This window comes from Sinocyclocheilus anshuiensis, unplaced genomic scaffold (assembly GCF_001515605.1).
Source record: "Sinocyclocheilus anshuiensis isolate Anshui unplaced genomic scaffold, SAMN03320099.WGS_v1.1 scaffold853, whole genome shotgun sequence".
NCBI classification, from domain to species: Eukaryota; Metazoa; Chordata; class Actinopteri; order Cypriniformes; family Cyprinidae; genus Sinocyclocheilus; species Sinocyclocheilus anshuiensis.
The window spans coordinates 544,131-567,644 of NW_015558598.1; the positions used below are offsets into that span (position 1 = coordinate 544,131).

Below are 23,514 nucleotides of genomic sequence, written 5' to 3' on the forward strand. Positions count from 1 at the left end.
TGGGGTGAAAGAAAGCCGCGGGCCCGAGCCAGTGCAGACCACCTGCTCGCGCTCTTGCTGTCCTCAGCGGAAGCAAGCTGAGCGTCTGGGGAGATCTCAGACACAGCAGGCTCTTAGCAGTATGGGCTCAGCTGGTAGCATCCAGGTCACAGTGTGTGTGTGTGTGTGCGTGTGTGTGTGTGTGTCTTCCAGAAGCTGCTAAGGGCTTCCTGGCCAGTATAAGAGAAGTGCTGTGTGAGCAACAGATTTCAGAGAGTCTGTTAGCCTCATTTCCTGGGCGGAGAGCTTTCGGCTCTAGTGAAGCAACAGCAACCCTAAAGGAGAGCGAGTGAGTGAGCTCGAGTGGGATAGAGAAGTTATTGGAACGTAAAGCTCTCACAAATCATTTGGTCACCAGCAAGCTCTGACAAGCGAGGAGAGGGAGTGCGTTACAAGAGGGAGCTAATAAAAAGAGTGCTGTATGAGAGAGAAGGAGGGTCTGAAGGACTTTTTTTTACTCTAGACTGAGGTCAAAAGGCATAAAAGTGGACAAACAGAAAAGAACAAAGGCAAGACGGGAAGGGAAAAGGACATTGGCTGTCACTGCTGCGGTTCACACGTTTACTGCCTGGCTACTCATGAACAGTTCATTTGTTTCACTCGTTTTGTTTACTCCATCTGTCACTCGAGACTCGTGGGTTGGACGTGGTTAGTTTGATTTTCCTGACACATTACATCACTGGTCAGGGTATTTTCCAGAGGATCTGTTTTCCTTTCAATTCCTCTCAGTGAAATGTGTGTGAGTGTGTGTCGGGGTGGTGGGGGGACCAGTGTGTTTGGTTAGCCGTGTCAATGGATCTTTCCACTTGTCTTTGTAGTGGGAAAAGCTTGTTTGAAGAGAAAACGAGGTTGTAGCCCTTAAAAAGTCTTCTACAAAACACTGTTACTTCTTTTGACTGATAACTTGAGAAGTCTTTGCTCTGTACAGAGTTATTCAAACTTGACTGAACTTCTTGACTATGTTTTTTAAGTGCTTTACAGAGCCTTAAAAGCAGGGTTTTTTCTAACACAAGGTTGGCATGTTAAATGAAGAACTTTCAAACTCTGCAAGTCACCATTACTGTTATCGGATTGTCTGAATGCTTCCGGAAAATTCCGTAAACCTAATGTTGTAAAAGCAAACTTTTGAGGAAATCTTAAAGCTGGACACGTCCCTTTGTCTCAATGCAGGATGCAGCTGGATGGGGTTGTCTGGTGTAGCCCAATAGTTAACAGGGCTTCTTTAGTGGTTTTCGTGTGAGATGACAAAACATCGTCTGGAGCATCAAGACCAGAGAAGCTCAGAGGGGTGGAAAGCTGTGAGCAGAGAGGAAAGTTAGTGAGCAAACACGCTTACAGACGTGTCATTGTATCTGGACCTCTGCGTGTTTTCACAGCGGGAACTATCCAAGACCAGAGGAGAGAAAAAGAGTCAGTCCAGACGCATGGACTCACACAAGCATTTCTGTGTGCGACTGCCAGCAGTGAGCCTGCGATAAAGTTGTGCCGATAGGAGAAAAGCTAGTGTTTGGGAATTTTTTACTGAAACTTATGCTTGGACGCATATGTAAAAGTGCATGTCAGTGCTTGGCGGCGTTCAGGTCTTTGTGTGCATCTAAGCTTGTTTATGTGGGAGAGTTGTTGTTCCATTTGGCCAACCTGCACCTGGATGGACCTCTGAAACAGGTGAGGCATCAGGAATTTCCCTTATTAGATATCAGCTGTTCTGTTGGCTTCATTATTCAAGGTGCTTTCCAGAATCATCATCGGGTAGCATCACCTCCATAATAACAACACTGCCGTGTCTGTTTGATCCAAACGCTCTGCATCAATCACAGACTCTTGGTGAGCCTCTCTCTCCTTACCTAAAGACAGTTTGCTCTCAGATTTGGCACCATGAGGTTGCTTTGTTTGGTACTGACGGCCCTGTGCATGGTGGCTAGAACGGAAAGCATGTCCACGTGCAAAACTCTGGACCTGGAGGTGGTGAAGAAGAAACGGATAGAGGCCATCCGCGGTCAAATCCTCAGCAAACTGCGCATGGCCAAAGAGCCTGAATCGGAGATAGACGGTGATGGACAGAAGATCCCAGATACCATGATTTCTCTGTACAACAGCACTGTTGAACTGAGTGAAGAAATGAAGATGAAGCCCGTTTCTGTGCAGGCTGAAGATGAAGATTACTTTGGCAAGGAGGTGCACAAGTTCGTTATCCGGCAAGGTAAGAAGTGTCCATCTTTAGAGACAATTTAACATCATGTCTTATTTATGTCAGCATTCTGCGGTGAAATATTTTTATATAACAATCACTTTATAACTATAATTATAATTGACAGCTGTAGAATTTATCTATTTCCTAGGCAACGATTTTCTGCATGTCTGTGCTAGTCTCATGTCTCTCATTTCATTTTAGTTTATTTTACATAGTTAAATAAGGTGAACTCACACCAAAATTACGTCATTTATTTACTTATATGGAAATGTAAAATATGACAAATATTGCCCTATATCAAGAGTGACTCTGCCATATGTTACCTATAAGATGATATAAATAAGATGAAAATTGTTATGTAATATTATATGCAGAAATATTATATATATACTGTATATATATATATATATATATATATATAATGTGTGTATATGCATCTTTATTAAAACAAATCTGTATGTTTACTTTTTAATGTCTATCTTTTAGATTTACTTATATAACATCAACATGTATTGATGATTTTAGGATATATACATCAGCATGACATATATGTCCACAAATAAATCACACATACAGTACATGAACATACATATTTATATGGGCTATAAAATTGTTAATTTCTAATAGGTTTCATATGTGTTTTAACTTCTTGTGACAGTATAGTTCATTTACATAAATGTAACGCATATGCTGATTTGGCAAGTAGGCATTTAATTAAGTGAAATATACAGTCATCCAGTCATTACAAAGGTTGAATCTTTTATTTCTTTTATATATTATTCTTTACTTAAATATTAGTGTCATTCAAGTATCACGAGTCTTGTTTCTATAGCTCTGTGAAAAGCAGACCAACATGTCCAGTTCAGATAATTAATGTTAGGTTCTCTTAATGCTGTAACAACTCGTATGTGATGAATCGTGATCTCATAGCTTTGTGTTACGTGTTCCCCTAAAAACCCCTCATGCATTCACTCCAGATCCCCTCATGCAGCCGCTAGGGGAGCTAGGCAGCATTTCATCCCATTTCATCGTTGCCCTCAGACTATCTGTGGTATTTTAATAGCCTAGTTGTTTTTGCTGTTGGTTTCATTGTGTTAAACTCAAATCCTTAACAACAAGTTCTTGCTCTTTACACTCTTTACCTCATTTTACCACTTCAAACACTTCAGACATAAACATCAGGCCTGTGATCCGATGCGCGCGGTGAATAAAGACCTCCGTGGAGATGGGGCTTGCTCGAAGGATGAAAACCAAGGACAAAGAGAAACTGTTGATAAGGGTAGACGAGTCAGATCCGCTGTCCTTCTCACTAATTCTGTTTTTTTTTTTTGTGTATTTCTCTGGGGTTAGGGGCTTTCCTGTAACTGAGACGTCTATTTTGTGTCTCTCACTGGTTCTGTCTTTTTGCTCTATTTTTGACAGGCCCATTTGACAGCAGAGGGGGTTGCTTGTTTCTGAGTGTGATTAAGATTTAGAGGAAATAGTCCCAAATAGCAATGTTGAATTCCCCCTTTTGCGGTTTCCGTCATGGGACAAAAGTCCTCTTTATGTTCTTGTGTTTGTGTAAGGCTTCTTACATTTGTTTAAGGTGGAATACATTTTAATAAATAAGTCCTGATGCAAGTGCAAGGCCTCCCACGCTCAGTATTTACAGTCTGTAGTACTGTAGAAATTGCTTACTTTTGCAAGACTACGTTACACAAGAATTAACTGGTGGACAGTATGTGAAGCAATTCCAAGGCTGGAGCCTCAAATGTAAATGTATAATTAGATTTTTACATTTGCTGAAGAAATCTGTGTTTACACTACATTTTGATAATCCACGTTAAATTTTTTTTTTACTTTGCATCTACATATTAACTAACGCTCATTAGAGTATTAGTAGGCTGTGAGGTTATGGTTACCCCATGCTTAAACCAAGCAAATATCACGGCCCCAGTGCTAGGGTGTAGTGTGTGGTTTCCTGGGTGTTTTATTGAGTTTCAAAGTTTTTAGAACATTACTATGTGGTTGCTAAACTGTTGCTAGGTGGTTTCAAGCAAAATTGCATGACTTGAGGTATAATTCATGTCTGTTGCATAAACGGTGTTGTGTGAGTTAAGGCTGGAATACACTACACAACCTCTAAAATCTAAACCGATTTTAAAACACTAGGCATCATACGCTTGCCGACTTTATGAATTACAGAGAGGAAAAACTGGGCATCGCACACTAAATGGCTGAGGATCACTCACTACCAGACTTTTCAAGTCATTTCAAACTCAGTAAACTGACATAGAAACATGTGACAAATGAAAACAATATGTTTTCTAAAATCAGATCAAAATATCAAACATGTTTTGATCAGTGTTGCGTGTAATGCATTACAAGGAATGTAATCAGATTACTTTTTCAAGTAACTGGTAAAGTACTGCATTACTTTTGAATTTACAACAAAATACTTTTTCAACTAAATAACACAGGTTTTGTTTTTCCATTCATTCACTGACACCTCTCCGGTCTCTGTGTTGACAGAGATTGGCAGTGAGGAATTTCCTTCAGCCTGAGGCTAATAATTTCACTTTTGGTGTGAAAGAGCCTTTGCAGGTTCCAAAAATATAACCTTTGGGTTTCTGATATTAAAAAAAAGGAGGCAAGCACAGCCCAGGTGACAAAAAGTAATGCAAAAGTAATGTAATGCATCACTTTTCATAAAAATAACTAAGTAGCGCAATTAGTTACTTTTTTTATGGAGTAGCGTAATATTGCAATGCATTACTTTCAAAGTAAATTTCTCCAACACAGGTTTTGATATCTGGATGGAATCATAGTCTGAAGGTAAAGAAAAATAAAATCTATGAAATCTGTCAACTCAAACTTGCAGACTGACTTTTGGCAACTAGCATCAGCTTGTCCAGACTGTAAATCGGGGCAAAAAACTGGGCAAAAGTGATGTAATGTATTCCAGCCTGTATGTGAAAAAATATATTAAAGATCAAGGTTTGTTCTAATAGTATACATAACTATGCTTGCCTTAGGAAACACCAATAATCATTTATATTGTGGATTTTTATTGTTGCAATACTTTTAAGAAAGAAAGCAGAACAATCCTCTTGTAATCCTTGTTGAACACAGATAGAAAAACATCATGTGCTTAGCCTTGTCCATTTTGAAATAGAATCCCTACTTTTAGGAATGAGAGTGTGTTGAAATATTTTTCAGGATTACAGACTTGTTTTTGTAGGATTGCTGTCATTGTCTAATGTGGTGTTCAGGGTTCTTTCCATTATGTTTTCGTTCAGTAGCATAGATGTTTAACTTGCTACAATGCCGATTTTGCCACATTGTATTTGATTTGGAACATTTATTTGTACCTTATGGCTTGCTAGACTCAATAGTATCTGTTAGTTGAAGGTAGATGAAAGATATGAAGAAAAAGATATTGTTGACTGTGCAGTTGTGTATTCATAAATTACGCTGTCAAATCAAGAGTTCTCAATTTACAGCTATGCCCTGCAGCAATGCCCAAGTTTCCATGTCCTTCTTCAGGCCAATCAGTCTGTTCTACTGCATGTGTGCTATTTTTCATTTCATGTTATCACATGTCAAAGATTGTGCTCATCTGCCGGGAAAGTGTGTCATGTCTCAATGTGATAGGAGCAGCACAGATAGTCGAGGACGCAGAGAGCTATGATTCTATGGATGGCGATAGTAAGAGGAGAGGAGTGTAAAGCGTGTGTTTTGTAGAGGCAGATTTTTAAACCTGCTGGAATCTGGTTGCACCCATTACTAATGATAGGCCTGTCTCAGTGCCTGTTAGGACAGCTGTCCTGGGTTTACCTGAGCGCCAGCCTGCATAAACACACACAGAAATCCCTCTCCACCCTCATCTGATCCACCATACACCATCAACAAAGAGCTGTACCTTCAGTCCTTGACACCTTTTATATATGACCACAGGTATTGATGCATGGGACCCATTATAAAATAGTTTCCAAATCAATGTGATATATCCCTCAACAGTGAATAGAACATGTCCAACATGTACAAGCTAATGAGAAAAAAAAAATCATTATAGCTATTGGATAAATCTTATGAAAGCATGTGGGTCACATTTCAACCCAAAACCACAAGAAAAGAAGATAAATTATATATATAGTACTCTCACATTACTGTTAATTATACACAGACTGATGAGAACGGGTTGGGATGTTTTACCATGTGGTTATTTATTAAGACAATACAACAAATACTACAGTACATTGCTTATTTTTTGGTGATTTTTAGAGTGATTCATTTCACTCTAAAAAAAAAAAAAGAAAAAAAAAAGATCTCAATCATGCCATCATCTGCTCTCCGACTGTCACGACGCTGAGCTCCAACGCAGGAAGTCCCCTCTCTGACAAACTTTGCATTTAAATGTCAAGCTTTAAATGTCAAAAATAATGTCTTGTTTTAATGTCATGTGTAGAGTTGGTGTAGTTGGTTTCCTGCATAACGTGTGAAATATAGCTGCAAAATTACTAAAAATAAATATGTAAATAGACATGAAATACTGATTTGAAGATCATTTATTATATGGGAAGAAAAAGAGAGTGGAGTTATATGAGAGACACTAGCACTGTATATTGCAGTATGTTGGAAATCAGTTGCCTGGGACAATGGACATTTAAGTCAAGTAAATAAATAAAAAAATAAATAACTGCAGGATTCTGCACATTGAAATACAGTAGAGTAAATATCTAATAAATATAGCCATTCCATTTTCTAGAGCTATAAAATTCCACAGTAGCCGTACATAGTGCTCTGAATGTAACACTGGATGGTGTGACTGATCTCATGTATCAAGACTGAACTGGTTAAACTGATCCCGGTAGCAGCTACATACAGCGGAGTTAGTGCCAAACTAATTAAAATGTATCCCTACAAGCTATCTAAATAAATCATCCAGTTATTCCTTCTTCTTAAGTTTTATTTAAACACACTGAATACAATGATAGCATTGCTTTAATATACTCTACTAATCATGGAAGAGTGATGGATGTTTCATTCAGCGTGGTCTCTTTTAAGTTTTCCGTCTGATGTGTGTGTAATTAGTAGTGTTTGCTAAATCAGATTCGTACAGTTATTATATTTTAATTAAACCCCAAGTAATAAACTACTGGCAAGTCTAGTCAAGTCACCTATGTTTCTATAGCACTTTATACTATACAAATTGTGTCAAAGCAGCTTCACAGTAATATATAGGAAAATAACAGAATCAATGATGCAACCTTCATCCAATGTGAGAAATTCAAATGTCATTATTCAGTTCAAGTCAGTTCAGTAACTGTGTAAAGTTAATCAATTATATAAATAATTCAGTAAGCAGCTCTACGGAAGACAATAGTGTCATTATTCAGCTGGCGTCAGTTCATTATTGTTTCAATTTAGTTCACTGACAAAAAATTAAAAATCATCAATTATAAAACAAAGGCAATTAATCAATAAAGCAGCTCAACAGAAGATAACAGTGTCATCATCCAGCTCAAATTAGTTCAAATTTCATTCTCATCCAATAGTGTCAGTGCAGTCAAATCAATAATGCAGTATACTGAATATTAAGTGTCTTTTAAACCCCAGAAAAACAAAACCCACAGCGAGAGCGGTAATCACCCAGGCTCAGTCTCATCTGGCCGATTCAACGAACACGGTGGGATTTATCATTCCAGGCTGGATTCAAAGTCACAGCTGTGGATTGATATTATTGGATTGATAGTCTTTTTTTTCATCAATACTGGGACCAGTTGCATAAACATAGCCACTATATTAAAGGGATAGCTCACCCAAAAATGAAAATTTGATGTTTATCTGCTTAGATGTAGGTGACTTTGTTTCTTCAGTAGAACACAAACGAAGATGTTTAACACAAACCGTTGCAGTCTGTCAGTCTTATAATGGAAGTGAATGGGAATCACGGCTTTGAGAGTCAAAAAAACATACACAAACAAAACCAAATTAATCCCTCAAATGGACCATTGACACTCCTAATTGAGATTGTAGATAGAGTGTCAATGGTCCATTTGAGAGATAGGTGGCGGTAATGCACTTATAAGTCTGTGATCCGTCTTAAAGCAAGAAGAAGAAGAAGACGCGTCACGCGCCGGCTGTTGAGAACGTGCTCATGACAGTTCAGACACTGCAGTTCATCAGAGGTAAAAAAACGATATAAATACTGTTCAGTTTCTTGCACAGACCGATCGTTTCGTGTCTTTACACATCAATGTATCGTCACAAGCCGCAGGGTTTAATTTGGTTTTGTGTATGTTTTTTTGACTCTTAAAGCCGTGATTCCCATTCACTTACATTATATGACTGACAGACTGCAACGGTTTGAGTTAAAAATCTTCGTTTGTGTTCTACTGAAGAAACAAAGTCACCTTTATCTTGGATGCCCTGGGGGTAAGCAGATAAACATCACATTTTCATTTTGGGGTGAACTATCCCTTTAAGACCGTGTCTAAAAAACAAGTTTGCGGTAATCAGTCTTCATTTTCAGATTCAAATTAGACCAATCTACCTTTTTATGTAACTGAGTTTACAAAGTTATGACCAGTCTTGTATAAAAAAACAAATAGATGACTAACTTTTAAGACTATTCTAAGCAGCTGACACTTGGACGTATTGGTATCATTTTATTTTTAAATGGTAAATTGTGTTTTAATAATAAATTGGTATCATTCAAATTTGAAAAGAAAGACTTGGGTAACCGCTAGTTGGTCAAACAGTAAGTAAGACACAGTCTTAATATAGTGGCTATGTTTATGCAACTGGCCTTTAGCTTCTTTTGCTAGAAGATTGGGATACGTCACACCGGCATTAGGTGCTAGAAGAGTTGAAGTCTATCCAGCAGGTTGAAAAATCAAGGTAGAGCTGACGTTTAGCCAGTAGTAGATGGCTGGCTTATCAGTGGCCGTAAACACAATGAGACTGAGGTAACTCATCCCACACCATAGGCCTCCTCCCCATGTTGAACATCAGCAAAACCAGTTATAGCAACCCTGAACACAGGTTAATGATAGCTTTCTCTTTAAATTACACAGCTACAGCCAAAATACAGGCAAGGGTAGCATAAGCCTCATTAAGCCATACAACACAAATACTGTCTTGCCTGTATTATAAAGGCCAGGAACTGCCATCTGACTGACATAAAAAGCAACAAATTACAGTCCAATAAATACTGATCAATTCACAACAAGTCAAAACAAAGCCGAACATGCAATTCTGCTTATGGATAGCTACCTAGTTTATTTAGTGCCTCGAACAAAACTCTAAATATCTTTCAAAGATTTGGCTCAGATTTGGCAAACTTTGGTTCTTTTGTGCATTAATGGTTAATTTGACAAAAGAGTGATCTGTTGTCTGAGCTTTAAAATAACCGTGAATCTTTCTGTCTCTCACTTTCTCTCTAGCTCAGAATGGCACAAAGCATCAGATGACTTTTAACGTGTCAGAGATGAAGCAGACTATTCCAGACCACCGGCTGCTGTCTCAAGCCGAGTTACGGCTTCGGATTAAGAATCCTACAATGGACCAGGAGCAGAGGCTGGAGCTGTATCGTGGAACGGGCGATCAGGCTCGATATCTGGGCACTCGCTTTGTCTCCAAGGATTTGTCCAATCGTTGGCTCTCGTTTGACGTTAAACAGACGATGATAGAATGGCTGCAGGGTTCAGGTAAGGTCATGGCAGCATTCAGCTAACATCAGCTGTAGTTTCCCAATTGCGATTGATGAGTGTATTTGAGATGTGCTCATAAGAATGTATTCCCAAATTATGTTCCACATAATCTGTTTGGTTAAAACAGTCTACCTTTTCTCGGGCATCTACTTAATGTTGTGATAACCCAAAACCTCAGTGAGACAATAATGCAGTATTCTGTTATTGGCGCTGAAATGAGAACAAATAAGAACATGCAGACCACAGTACTTAAAAGAGCATAATAATCATGATGGTACATGTTATACTTAATAAACAAGGAACTAGAGGCTTTGCAATATTATGAATTTGGATGAAATGTTGCTTGTACTAAAATATATGTTAGGCAAGTGAGCAAATCTGTTTTATTAGTAGTGTTTGCTAAAGCATTATTATTACTATTTCGCATACTTATGATTAGGATTTGAATAAATCTGTAACACTAAGCATTAAATGTTGGCATATAATTAATTTTGCATTCTTTGTGCAACAGACCTGAATAATTCTTGAAACTCTATTGGGAGGTGTACTGTTACTTTACTTATAAGTGTTTGGATCTGGCGCATAAAAATTATTGAAGGAACAGCACAATCTTATTCATAATGTCATGATTTGTGGGTGGGCTTTTTCCAGAACTCTATAATTATAACAAACAATTTTTGCACAAACAAACACCACTTACATTCAGAAAATGTAAAACTCTAGCAGTAACTTTGGCAATTTTAGTATGTTTATTCAGGGAATTACAAATATTGTAGTTAATCAGAGTCATAACTTTGTGGGCAGCCACTTTCAAATAAGTAATTTTCACAAAACTTTTAAATGTCTTTTAACCTGTTAACTGCTTGGCTCTCTTTTTATATTGCCTTTTCTCCATCACATATATTAGTAATTAGTTGCCATTTGAAAGATTAAACTCTCAAAATGCATCCTGTGAAAACTGTTTTGAAATTGGATTTTGCTTTACCATGGAAACGCTATATTATATTATATTTTTGGGCTCCTCCCCCTAGTGGGCGATGTCAAGTGTCATATTACAAAATTTGCTATAATATTTTATAATCAAAACTTTCTAATCTTTACTAAACATATTGTTGGAAAGGTCTGAATCTCAATGTTTCATATTTTGTGGGTTGTTTATTTATTTATTTTAATATTAGTAATATTGTAACAGAAATGTATACATTTGTGACAGGAAAATGCATACAAAAAATTCAGTGGAGTTTAGGTGTCAGCCAGTGGCTATTTTGGTATAGCACCTAACCAAAATCTAATTTTTAGATTTTTGTGATATCAACTTCAAATTTGGAGCATAACTTAGTAAGACATATGGCTTTTACTTTTTATTAGTTTTAGATTCCAAAATATTTTGTGTAGTATTTATTTTATATAACATACAAAATAAAGTATATTTTCTTTATAGTAAACCTAAACTTTTATAAAGTTTTTACACGTTATATCTTTCACCTCACCAATAATCTTCTTTAAAAAGAGACCAACCTTAGGTCTGTATTCCAAAGCATTCAATTACAACAGTTTAAGGTTTAAGTTCAGAGAGCGCATTTTTACATCTATGTTTAAAAAGGGTTAAGAAGTTAAAGATTTTTTTTTTACTTGCTCCTCTGAAGTGCTTATTATTGCAGTTCTGGAACTTGTCTTTTGGAAGACTGTTCTGAAAAACAGCTTTGTTTCTTGGCAGACTGTTAAAGATAGACACATACCAGTCTCCCTGAAATCCTGTAAAAGTCAGCCAATTAGATTTAGACTTTGAGAAAGTGTCTTCATTTTAGTGTGCCATATGCATCAGACAGTTAGGTAACAGAGTGTGGGCTTTCTGACGTCTGAGACTGAGATTAATCATTTCCTGTCTCCTACTGTCATGTCTAATAAAGGTGCAAAAGTTCAAAAACAGAAAAGTAGTCAGGGTTACTTTAATTTAACCATTATAATCCAGAATTATGTATTCATATGTGACTACAGTCTTACATACCACGGTTAAACTATGGCCACCATTCACAGAAGTGTAGTAAATTTGGAAAGCTAAACTATGTGCCTATAAGTAAGGACTGTTAGCTTCCTTTCCTTCATTTAAAAGATTAACTGGCTGACTGATTTTAAAGATTAAAACTGTCTGAAACAACTATATTATTCATTCTGAATGGACTTGATTAGTATGTGACCCATTTTTATGTGCTCATTTATTTCTATCTTTGATGTTAGTGCATGTGTTAAATGGCTTATACAGTGCAAAACCCAAATAAACTTGTGTGTGTTTAACAGAAGAGGAAGAAAGTTTAGAGCTGAGGTTATACTGTGGCTGTAAAACAGACCAGCAAAGTACTGATAAATTCCTCTTCAGTATATCAGGTACGATAATCTCAATAATCTGAAACATAGTGCTGGAAATGTATGCCAAAAGAATCCAAACTGATATAATCTTTTTCTCTGTGTACTGTATGTGTGTATTTTCAGGACTAGACAAGCAGAGAGGTGACACTGCTGGTCTGGCAGAGATGATGGCAAAGCCTTATATTCTGGCTTTATCTTTGCCTTCTAATGGCAAATCCCTTGCATCCGCTCGCAGGAAGCGAGCTGTTGGCACAGATGAAACTTGTGATGAGTGAGTCTGTTTGCTCTCTTTCACTTGTTATGTTTTGTTTATAGATACAGTATAGGAGTACAGATAACATACTTATACTCTTCTCATTTGGACCAAATTTGAATATCCTTTATATTGTGACATTGTTAAATTCTTGATTCTGATTGGCAGTGCTGGTTCTGGACTTCTGGGGGTCCTAAGCACAACTTTGTCAGGCGGCCCCTGTCAGTGCATTCATAAAAACTCAAAAATGACCCCTGACCCCTTAATCTGTTCTTTCATAGCAGTTTCACTGTTAGATTAAAATAATAATAATAATAATAATAATAATAAAATAAAAAAAATTACAAACAATATGACAAATTTAATAGAAAAAAGATACAAATTAAATAATTTAGCCTACTAAAAATAATAGCCTACCTTACAGAAATTGAATGATGTAATACATTATTAAATATACATTGATTGTTATACCTGATTGTCAGGTTTATTAGGCTGCTGTCAATAGCATTCGATTACTTTCCCAACTATTAATGTTCACCTAAGACATAACTGATTGCATTTAAGTAAGCACTCACCAAGATGGAGCTTTGGCATATTTTTGGTGGACTGCAGCACAGAAATAAATCAGAAAAAAAAGACAAAGACGATAAATAAAATTATGCATGGAAATTCCAGCAGGGAAAAAAAATGAATAGGGCAGCTGTAATTCAGTGATTCACCATCAAGTATTTCTATATCTAAAACTGAGGTGTAAAAATTTAATGCAAGTAGGCACCACTGAACACACAATAAGATAAATAGACTCACTCTTTCCCAACATTCTCTGGCAGAAAAACTGAGACCTGCTGTATGCGGAAGCTTTACATTGACTTTCGGAAAGATCTGGGTTGGAAGTGGATCCACAAGCCGAAGGGATACTTTGCCAACTACTGCATGGGCTCCTGTACCTACATCTGGAATGCTGAGAACAAATACTCTCAGGTAGGGTGCTGTCCCATTTGACCAGTGAAGCTGACACTGTATGTATTTAAAAGCATGTACTTCACCAGTGACTGCGTAACAAAAGCTACAGTATGCCTGAACATGCTCCTTGCTGGTTTTCTTCACCTGGACAAAGGCGTATTCCAATATTAGCCTAAAATCACACACAGGAACATTTTCCCAGAACCTTTATGGGTTAATATTTTGAACATGATTTGGGATGCACTATTTCTAATCTGTTTACAATTTAGTACAAAAAAACATCACATTTAGGCCGCATTTAGATTACATGGTTCAAGTGACCCACTTCAGTTTTGTTTTGTTTTTTTCCTCCCATGTGGCACAGATCGAATGACCTACGAACGTGTATGCAGGAAAAAAGCACATGGATTCCAATATTCTCGGATCACTTTCAGGCCTTATTCATATGTGGAAATAAATCTGATATGAATTCGATATGTGCATTTGCATCTGCCATGTAAGCGCACTGATCGGATATTCCCATTAATCGTACATCATTGAAAAAGCGAAGGTGGCGAATGACGTCATCTGTGGTGGACGCTTTTCCGGGCAATGTTGCCAAGTCCACAGCCAAGTCCAGTGGAATTGGGCTACTTTTACACTAGTCGCGATTCTGTTACCCTTCAAATTGCACAAATTGAAATTGAAAATATGCCTATTGGAAACATGTCAATTTCGCAAAAACTCCCATATATCGCAAAAAAGTTTTTGCGCTCACATGAAGTGGTTTTTCAGGCAATGCGAAAAATAAATATTTAGCAAAACTGCAATGGAAATTTTTTATTTATTTTTTTTCATTTACAGCTAACTTGGCATGCGTAAAAGTCACATGATCATTCTTGAAAGCACTATAACCTCCAAAAAACACCTCATACGTAGCTGCTCTCAAGTTTTTTAGACCGCAGGTTAAATCGATTTCTCCCCCAACCATGGATTGTTTTGCCAAGTGTATAGTGTAAATGCAGATATCGGATATAGGTCACTTTTAAAAGAAAATATAAGCTAGTCATCAGAAAAAAATCGGCTACAGTCCAGAAAGTGGAATTGGGCATCAAGAACTGCAGTGTAAATGCGGCCTTAAATTTTCTGCATGCAATATTTGCTTTGCTCTGGTTGGTTCTTGTCATTTCTTGAGCAAGGATACACAACACCATCCTAAGAAACGGATGACAGATTTCTTTGAGTTGGAATCTATATAATAACAGTGTTGCACCTGTGGCTGTGTACAGTACATTAGTTCATTTTCAATGCAGAGGTACTGTATTATCCAGAGGGGCATTTGCGGAGGATAGAGAAGAAGTGCAAAAGTTGGCAAAAACAAGGTTTGAATGACTAGTTACCCCCAGGGCTGAAATGTCATACATTTTATGTCATTACATCTTGAATTATAACAGTGATGTTTCTCTTTTTAGCTTTTTGAGTTGTACCTATGCAAGCTTCAAATTTCACCAGTTTTAAGAATTCACAATACGTTTTTTTTTTATGCCCATAATATGGAGGTAAAAAAAAAATCCACTTTCATTGTATGGGCAAAAACACTGAAACATTTCACAGAATATATTTCTTTGTGTTCTATGGAAGAATAAAAAAAAACGGATACAGGTTTGGAAATGCATGAGGGAAAGTATATGATGACAGGATTTTCCTTTTTGGGTAAACTTTCTCCTGCACAGCAGTGCAGTACTTTAGTTCATTTACAATGCAGATAGTATCCAGATGGACATGTGAGGTACTTAGAAGGCAAGATCAGTGCAACGACTGCATATAAGTAATAGGGTGGACAAAACGACACTGTGAATCAAAGTGTAATCAAATTGATCTGAATAATGACTCTTTATGTTTGTCTTTTTTTGAGCTGCTTTACAGCTGAACTGAATTATTTTTGCATCAAAACATGTTGTTTAAAGTACTATATAAATAAAGGTCACTTGACTTAACAAAACACAAACAATTAAATAGACATACAGTTTGCCTTTAGAACGCTTACAGAATGCTGCCATACTCGTCCTGAACTGAGTACTACAGTCTTTCACCAAACCAACATCTCACATCTGATGAGTCAATGAGGAGGATTTTCATAATCTAGGGAAACTTTTGACATTATTTGGCAGAGTTAAAGATTGAAAGTGACATCCCAGGATAGATAAATGGATTCCTAAAGTCAGGCATGTTATTAATTCTAACTTTGTGACACATGCTGTACAGTATGGTCAACTGAGGTTATGAAATTCTACACTGAACAAAATTATAAACGCAACACTTGTTTTTGCCCCCATTTTTCATGAGCTGAACTCAAATCTAAGACTTTTTCTATGTACACAAAAGGCCTATTTCTCTCAAATATTGTTCACAAATCTGTCTAAATCTGTGTTAGTGAGCACTTCTCCTTCGCCGAGATAATCCATCCACCTCACAGGTGTGGCATATCAAGATGCTGATTAGACAGCATGATTATTGCACAGGTGTGCCTTAGGCTGGCCACAATAAAAGGCCACTCTAAAATGTGCAGTTTTATCACACAGCACAATGCCACAGATGTCACAAGTTTTGAGGGAGCATGCAATTGGCATGCTGACTGCAGGAATGTCCACCACAGCTGTTGCCCGTGAATTGAATGTTAATTTCTGTACCATAAGCTGTCTCCAAAGGCGTTTCAGAGAATTTGGCAGTACATCCAACCGGCCTCACAACCGCAGACCACATGTAACTATTTAAGAGTGGCCTTTTATTGTGGCCAACCTAAGGCACACCTGTGCAATAATCATGCTGTCTAATCAGCATCTTGATATGCCACACCTGTGAGGTGGATGGATTATCTCAGCGAAGGAGAAGCGCTCACTAACACAGATTTAGACAGATTTGTGAACAATATTTGAGAGAAATAGGCCTTTTGTGTACATAGAAAAAGTCTTAGATCTTTGAGTTCAGCTCATGAAAAATGGGGCAAAAACAAAAGTGTTGCATTTATAATTTTGTTCAGTGTATTTTGAAAAGTTATCTTGACATACATGTTTAGCATTGATTCATATTATTGTAAAATCTATTTGATATAAAGTATTTTGCTTACATTTTTTTAATGATTTTTGTATAGAAATATAAATAGTTTTAAGATTTGCGCAAGTTGGACTAGATAGTGACAGAAAAGCAGTCAACATGCATCAATACTGTTTAAAAAGCCATAAAGATGCACTCCATGAAGTTGTTTGAGAGAATGCCAAGAGTGTCCAGAGCTGGAAACTTTGGACTGCTAATTTGAGCTACAATTTAGGATAATTTTGTCATTTATGAATGTTATTTTGGTCACTACATTGTAAATTCTTAAAGAGCAATAGTTAGCAGGGGATTATAAGAAATTGTATAATTTGAATAATGAATATTTTAATATTTAAGTGAATCCGATTAACAGAATAAATTCATGCACACAATTTAAACTGTCTATCTTTTCTAATGAGTGTTACACCAGTGTATCATGGTGCAATTTTACACTGTTTACCATTTTTTTACATTCAAATATTCTACCAAGTACACAACTAAACTCATGATTAAAATACACCATAATGTAACTTTCAGCCATCCGTTATCATGCGCAAATCACTCTATGCTCTATATTTGATCAGGGTTCAGCGGTCTCAATGCATTTCAGTGTGAGATCACATAACAGTTTGCTCTTGTGAACACTTGTTTTGCAGTGCTTCACTGTTTCATTGCGGTATCAAATGGTATGTGTATTTGTGTCTCATAGATATTAGCCTTGTACAAACACCACAACCCTGGTGCATCGGCTCAGCCATGCTGCGTACCTGCAGTCCTCGACCCTCTGCCGATTCTGTTCTACGTGGGAAGACAACACAAGGTAAATGCCTCTTTCTGACTATTTTAATTGCTTCTCAGCTTCCTGCATATAGGCTAATAGATATCCCAGAGCTGGTGTCAATGTACTTTTAAGGCAGGCAAGGCACAAATAGTGTGTTCTTTGGAGTGAGAGCAATGGAAAGTACTTCATGTTATGCACAAAAAAATATCTGTATCTCCCCAGTCTCTTAAAATGGTCATTTTCGCCTGAATGAATTAATGTGAATGAGTCATTTTGTCTTGGCTCTGTTTCTAGGTGGAGCAGTTGTCCAACATAGTGGTGAGGAGCTGCAAGTGCAGTTAGAGTTCATCTGACTGCACAACGTTATGTTATCTTCAGAAGTGCTCCGTGGCTTTGTTTCTCTCTGGACGATAAGTAAGCAAATGCACAGAGAGATAGACGTAAAGTCTCAGTGGGAAGGAAAATCAGGAGCTGAGACAACAGACGTGGACAGGAGAAAGGAGAAGGGACAGTTGGGCAAAAGTGGAAAGAGGGAAAAAGAAACTATCAGACTTTCTCAGCGATGCCCCTCTACAATGGCACACAAAGACATTTCGTTAAAGCAAGCTCAATATTAAACCAAGTATATGCTTTGTTATCTTTTTTTAAAATGTTTATTTACATTATTAATTCCCATTAATTTATTGTGCCTTCTAAGTTCATAATTTGATTGTACCATGAAGGCAGCCGCGTAGCATTGCATGCCAAATGTACAATGAAGATTTCTAATGGTGCTGAACTGATCAAGGAAATCATGTCCAAGGAACATTTCAATTAAACGTAAACACATAAAAGAGAAGTGTTTGCACTAAACGATGGAAGCGAAGGCTTATGACGTGCAGTATGAGACTTACAAGAAAGCTAATGGGATTGGAGCATGGGTCACTGCTTTATATATATATTTTTTTTATGTAGGTTTTATTGTCATGCACAGCTGTGCTCTGAAGCCTGTTTCTGTGAACAGGGTCTGAGTGGAACACTAGAGGAATAGGATTGAATGGTGAACATTTCAAACTTCATATTGCACACTACTGAGTGTCACGGGAAAATGTCTGCCTCTTCAGGTCCTCCTGTTGTCAGGGTTTGTTAGTTCTCAAAAATACATACAGCTTTGCTAAAGGAATGCATTGGTCAATCTCAGCAAAACATGTCTGGGACACATTTCACATTTATGAAATAAAATTATTTCTCACAAAGAAGGTGAATCTTATTTTTAGGACCATTAAGATTGTTTGCATTGTGTGATTTCCTGTGTCACAATTCGTAATGTATCTATTCAATTCAGTTATTATTGTTTTACAGTAAAGGGACAGACAGTACAACAAATACATACATGATCTGTAAATAAGTATATTAAATTATTAAATTAATGAATCGTTTTTATTACGCTAACAAGAATGTGCTCATTTGTCAAAATGCAAAGAATCTGCTCCTAAAAACAAGCTTAATTTTCTTGCAAAATGTACTTTATTATGTTTTTTTCTGCGGTGAAATTTCAGCCATGTTTGTGCAAGTGATGTGTTTGTGTTAGCGAGTCTGTATCTATGCGTGTGTATGTTTGTTGTGTGGTGTTCAGCTGTGTTGGCCTTGTGCTGACATCTTCATGAGGAACATTAGTGTGTATATTTATAGAGGCTTCATGTTTTTCTCTGCCCTGTTTGACATCGGCGGTGTTGAGTAATGAGAATTGTGTTCTGTGTATTAGTTTAAAGACAACACGCCTGAGAATACACTGTTTGCAAAATGAATGCAGTGTCACTCTTCACTGAAAAATACTGGCTAGTTACTGTACAACTACCGCCCTTTGTAGATACTGTCCTCTTTGTTATACTTTGACATTTTTAAATTGCTACAGAATTCCTTTGACAAACATTTCACATCCATGCAGTGTTTTATTATATAATTACATTTCCTTTTTTGCACTTATTTTATGCCATTGTGACACATTAATTGTTTCAATAAACAAAACTCACAATTCAGTCCACAATATCTAACGGAAAGACAGATTGTTATGCACAAATTCAAATACTGTACTGTGAAATAATGTACTGTACTACATGAAATACTGTAGTACAGTAAAGAATCCTGTCCAGACGTTAACTAGAGGAGAAAGGGGAATGTTTGAAACACATGAACACATTTAGTTATATAACATTCCCACATTTAGCCTTTACAAAGCAGTTTGGCAACAACAAAAAAAGCAGTTTCAATCAGTTTAGAAGTCTACATAAGCTGTATATATTAGTGTTAAATACAAGTGGGCCTACTGTAGGTGGAGTAATGGAGTTACAGCTCCTTTTCTACAGCAAATTGTGCTTTACAAACAACTGTACTTAAAAAAAAAATATATATATATACATATAATTTATTAGTGTATAAAAATATTCATATTAAAAATATAATTATAGGAAAAGGGCATATCTTCATATCAGCATTTTTAATATCTAATATATGTTTTATAATATATGTATGTTATCACATACATATATTATTTTATTATATTGTATGTTATTATATGTTCATATAATACAAGTTTTAACGGGGTCATGGCATATCAAATTTTCCTTGATCTTTTGACATACAGCTCTGGAAACATTTAAGAGACCACTGCCAAATTAAAGGTTCCTCTGGTTTTAATATTTATAGGTATGTGTTTGAGTAAAATAAACATTGTTTTATTTCATTCTATAAACTACTGACAACATTTCCCAAAATTCAAAATAAACATATTGTCATTTAAAACATTTATTTGCAGAAAATGACAACTGGTCAAAATAACAAAAAAAGATGAAGCATTTTCAGACCTCAAATAATGCAAAGAAAACAAGTTCATATTCATTTTTGAACAGCACATGTTTTAACTTAGAAAGAGTTCTGTCATGACTACTCTCGGAGGGATTGGCATGGTAATGTACATGACAATGTTAATGTATTTGGTCTTGGCGGAATAGATCTGCTACGCTGCTGCTGCTGCTGCGGCAGAGCAAGTACTGAGACTTGCTGCCAATGCATCCACAATATGCTGCTGTGAGCATGTAAGAAATACTGCTGCTGCAAATATAACATACATGAAATAACCCTCATATAGCATACATTAATCACCTCGTAGCAGATCTATACAGGTGGAGCTGGGGAAGGTGGAGGGTTTCTGAAGCATGCTGCAAACTGTTACAGCAAGCACTAGTCATATTTTTGAATGTTGAGCAGCGAGCTCATTGGCTACCGATACAGGAGAGAACCAATCAGCTGTGTCATGTGATAATGATGTAATTTGGTCAGATTGAGTTATACCTATCGGACTGTGCCATCTAGAGTTTCATACCAGAACTCCGCATTTCAGAAATCAATATTTGGTGAAAAACTCTGATTTTCAATCACAACTTTCATGTGTCTTGGCATGCTCTTCACCAGTCTTTCACATTGCTGTTGGGTGACTTTATAGTCTAACACTCCTGGTGCAAAAATTCAAGCAGCTCGGCTTTGTTTGATGGCTTGTGACCATCCAGCTTCCTCTTGATCACATTCCAGAGGTTTTCAATGGGGTTCAGGTCTAAAGATTGGGCTGCCTATGACAGGGTCTTGACCTGGTGGTCCTCCATCCACACCTTGATTGACCTGGCTGTGTGGCACAGAGCATTGTCCTGCCTGATTCAAGTCTTACTGAAGTACCCCAGATCATCACCGATCCTCCACCAAATTTCACAGTGTGTGTGAGACACTGTGGCTTGTAGGCCTCTCCAGGTCTCTGTCTAACTATTAGACGACCAGGTTTGGGCAAAGCTGAAGATTGGACTCATCAGGTCCAATCCTTATGGTGTTTTGCAAAAATCAACCTGGCTCTTCTTTGCTTCTCATTGATGAGTTTTTTTATTTTTTTGTAGCTTTGCCCTGCCCCTAGGAGCCTGTTTCGAACCATCTTTGCCATGCACTTCACCCCAGCTGCCATTTGCCATTCTTTTTGTAGGTCACTTGATGTCATCTTATGGTTGTTTTAATGAGTTGGCGGTCATCCCTGTCAGTGGATAGATGTTTTCGCCCTCTGCCGGACTGTAGCTTTGTTGTCTCTAATGTCTGCAGGCTGACCTTGTTCTTACTGCTGTCTTTGAAATTTTAAGGATGGACGCAGCCTTAATCTCAGTGTTTCCCAAGCACATTCACTGGCTTGATGAAATGACTGAACCAATCGTTAATCGATAAAGGCACTACATCACTGCAGCTCTCAACTGTCGCGCACATGCACATTGGCTCGTCTAGCCTGAAAAATAAGCTTTTTAATGCTATTTGAGCATAAGAAACAACATTTACGAGACAGTTGTTGTCAGATTGAATTTGTGTTTACAAATATGAAATTTAAGTTTGGCGAACAGCTTTGGAGAATTTGATTTGTTTTGTTTCAAAGAGTTAGGAGCTGTACTTGCATGATTGAAATGATTGCCAGAGAGGCATTTCAAAGATGGCCGCTGAGTGAAATGACTTGCCTTAAAGGTGCAATAGGTGATTGTCTTCAGAAACATTTTTTGTTATGCTGGTTGAAAGTCTCTTCACATCCCGATAGCAATCATTAAGTTAAGTGGTCTAAATGTATTTTTTTTATGTATTTATATATTCTGTGGAAGGTGTAGGACCAAGAAATGTTTGTCCAATCAAAACGCTCGGTCCGAGCATTTTAATTGGCTTTCCTACCTGCCTGTCAACATGTGTATTTGCATACCTCTGCGCACCCTGTTCGCGCAGACAGGATACGTCATCAGCACATTCACGCACGCTGTGCAGACAGAGCAAGAATGGCAGACAAACATCAACAAGCCGATCTTCCTTCATGGTATTGTAGTACTTTTGCTAACTGTTTAGTTAACTGTAAAACTAAAGTTTTCTCACCGGTGAATGACACATGATGTAGCCCAGTGGTTCCCAATTCCAGTCCTCGCGCAAGGGAAGCAGGGGAAATCCGCTGAAGTTTACTTCACTTCGGGACATTCATTCACGGATTTGCGCTGTGCAGCGTCTTCACACACAGACGAAACTTACTAGAGAAGTGTGATGTGTGACATAATATACCTCTGTAAATAAATACTATTTAAATTCACGTCTCGCACACTTTAATGCCCTTTGTATGGAACATATAAGCTCGCTTCGAACTGGAATCATGGTGGAATATCCGGTGATGTACACTTCCCAGGGCACTTATGGTTGAATAGAACAAACGTCGCACATGATAAGAGATACATATGAAATGTGCAGAGCAGGAGGGTGCGAGGACTGTAATTGGGAACCGCTGATGTAGCCTATTGTAATGTTGTATCTGGTATTGTGGTCTGTCAGCGTATATGCGTTCAGGGGGTGTGGCTTTGGATGGTGATTGCAGGGAGGGTGGGACGTTTGCTTTCAGTGCTATCAGGCTAAAGTTTGCATTTTCCAAGATCTCCTACTGCACCTTTAAGTTAAAGGGATACTCCACCCGAAACGAAAAACTCTCATAAGTGGGTTCACGAGTGTTGTGAAGCACTACATCAGATGGTTTGTAGTTTAAAACTTTTAAAATATTAGTATTTTTCTCACACACACCGATCGTTTCGCTTTGGAAAACATTGATTCATCAGTTGGTTTCACATGGATTACTGTCATTTTCACTTTGTGTGGTTTTTGAAGTGTTAGCTTGGAGGGAACCTGAAAAAAGAATGTCATATACATTTGGGAAGACATTAAGGGTGAGTAAAAAAAGATAATTTTTATTTTTGGGATTTTATTTCATTTAATATGCTCAACTAAAATAAGCATTCCCATTAGGGCTGCACGATTATGACAAAAATCATAATTGTCGATTATTCCCTTGAAATTGTAATTGCGGTTATTAATTACGATTATCACAATTTACATTGAATGATGTTTATACCATTGTTTGATGCAACTGCATGCCGTATTTTTATATGAAAATAAACAAGCTGAAAACACTCTAACTGAAAAACCTTACTGAAAAACTCTTAGTGCTTTTCTATAGTATTAAGCCTCAAATGTCATATATACAGTACATCGTATTGTTTTCTTCTTTAAATTATAAAAAAAAAGATGATAAAAATGTGAATGGTATTATAATGTTATACTAAAACTAAAA

The 23,514-nt window shown here is 37.2% G+C and overlaps 1 protein-coding gene across 1 annotated transcript; it reads left to right on the forward strand.

Moving 5' to 3' along the window:
- Positions 1-306: 306 nt before the first annotated feature.
- On the forward strand, positions 307-19,386 carry LOC107680100 (transforming growth factor beta-1-like). The gene is made up of 7 exons (XM_016475866.1): positions 307-2,239; positions 9,661-9,924; positions 12,226-12,312; positions 12,418-12,565; positions 13,378-13,528; positions 17,292-17,402; positions 17,658-19,386. Exons 1-7 carry the CDS (start codon positions 1,915-1,917, stop codon positions 17,703-17,705), a joined length of 1,134 nt encoding a protein of 377 aa, XP_016331352.1. The 5' UTR covers positions 307-1,914; the 3' UTR covers positions 17,706-19,386.
- The last annotated feature ends 4,128 nt before the right edge of the window (positions 19,387-23,514 follow it).

What these genes read in the sequence shown, in the direction of transcription:
- LOC107680100 (XM_016475866.1), top strand. Translation starts at nt 1,915, where the DNA reads ATGAGGTTGCTTTGTTTGGTACTGACGGCCCTGTGCATGGTGGCTAGA. An exon ending in AGAATGGCTGCAGGGTTCAG is followed by an intron (nt 9,925 to 12,225) that starts GTAAGGTCATGG and finishes TGTGTTTAACAG; the next exon opens with AAGAGGAAGAAAGTTTAGAG. An exon ending in ACGTGGGAAGACAACACAAG is followed by an intron (nt 17,403 to 17,657) that starts GTAAATGCCTCT and finishes CTCTGTTTCTAG; the next exon opens with GTGGAGCAGTTGTCCAACAT.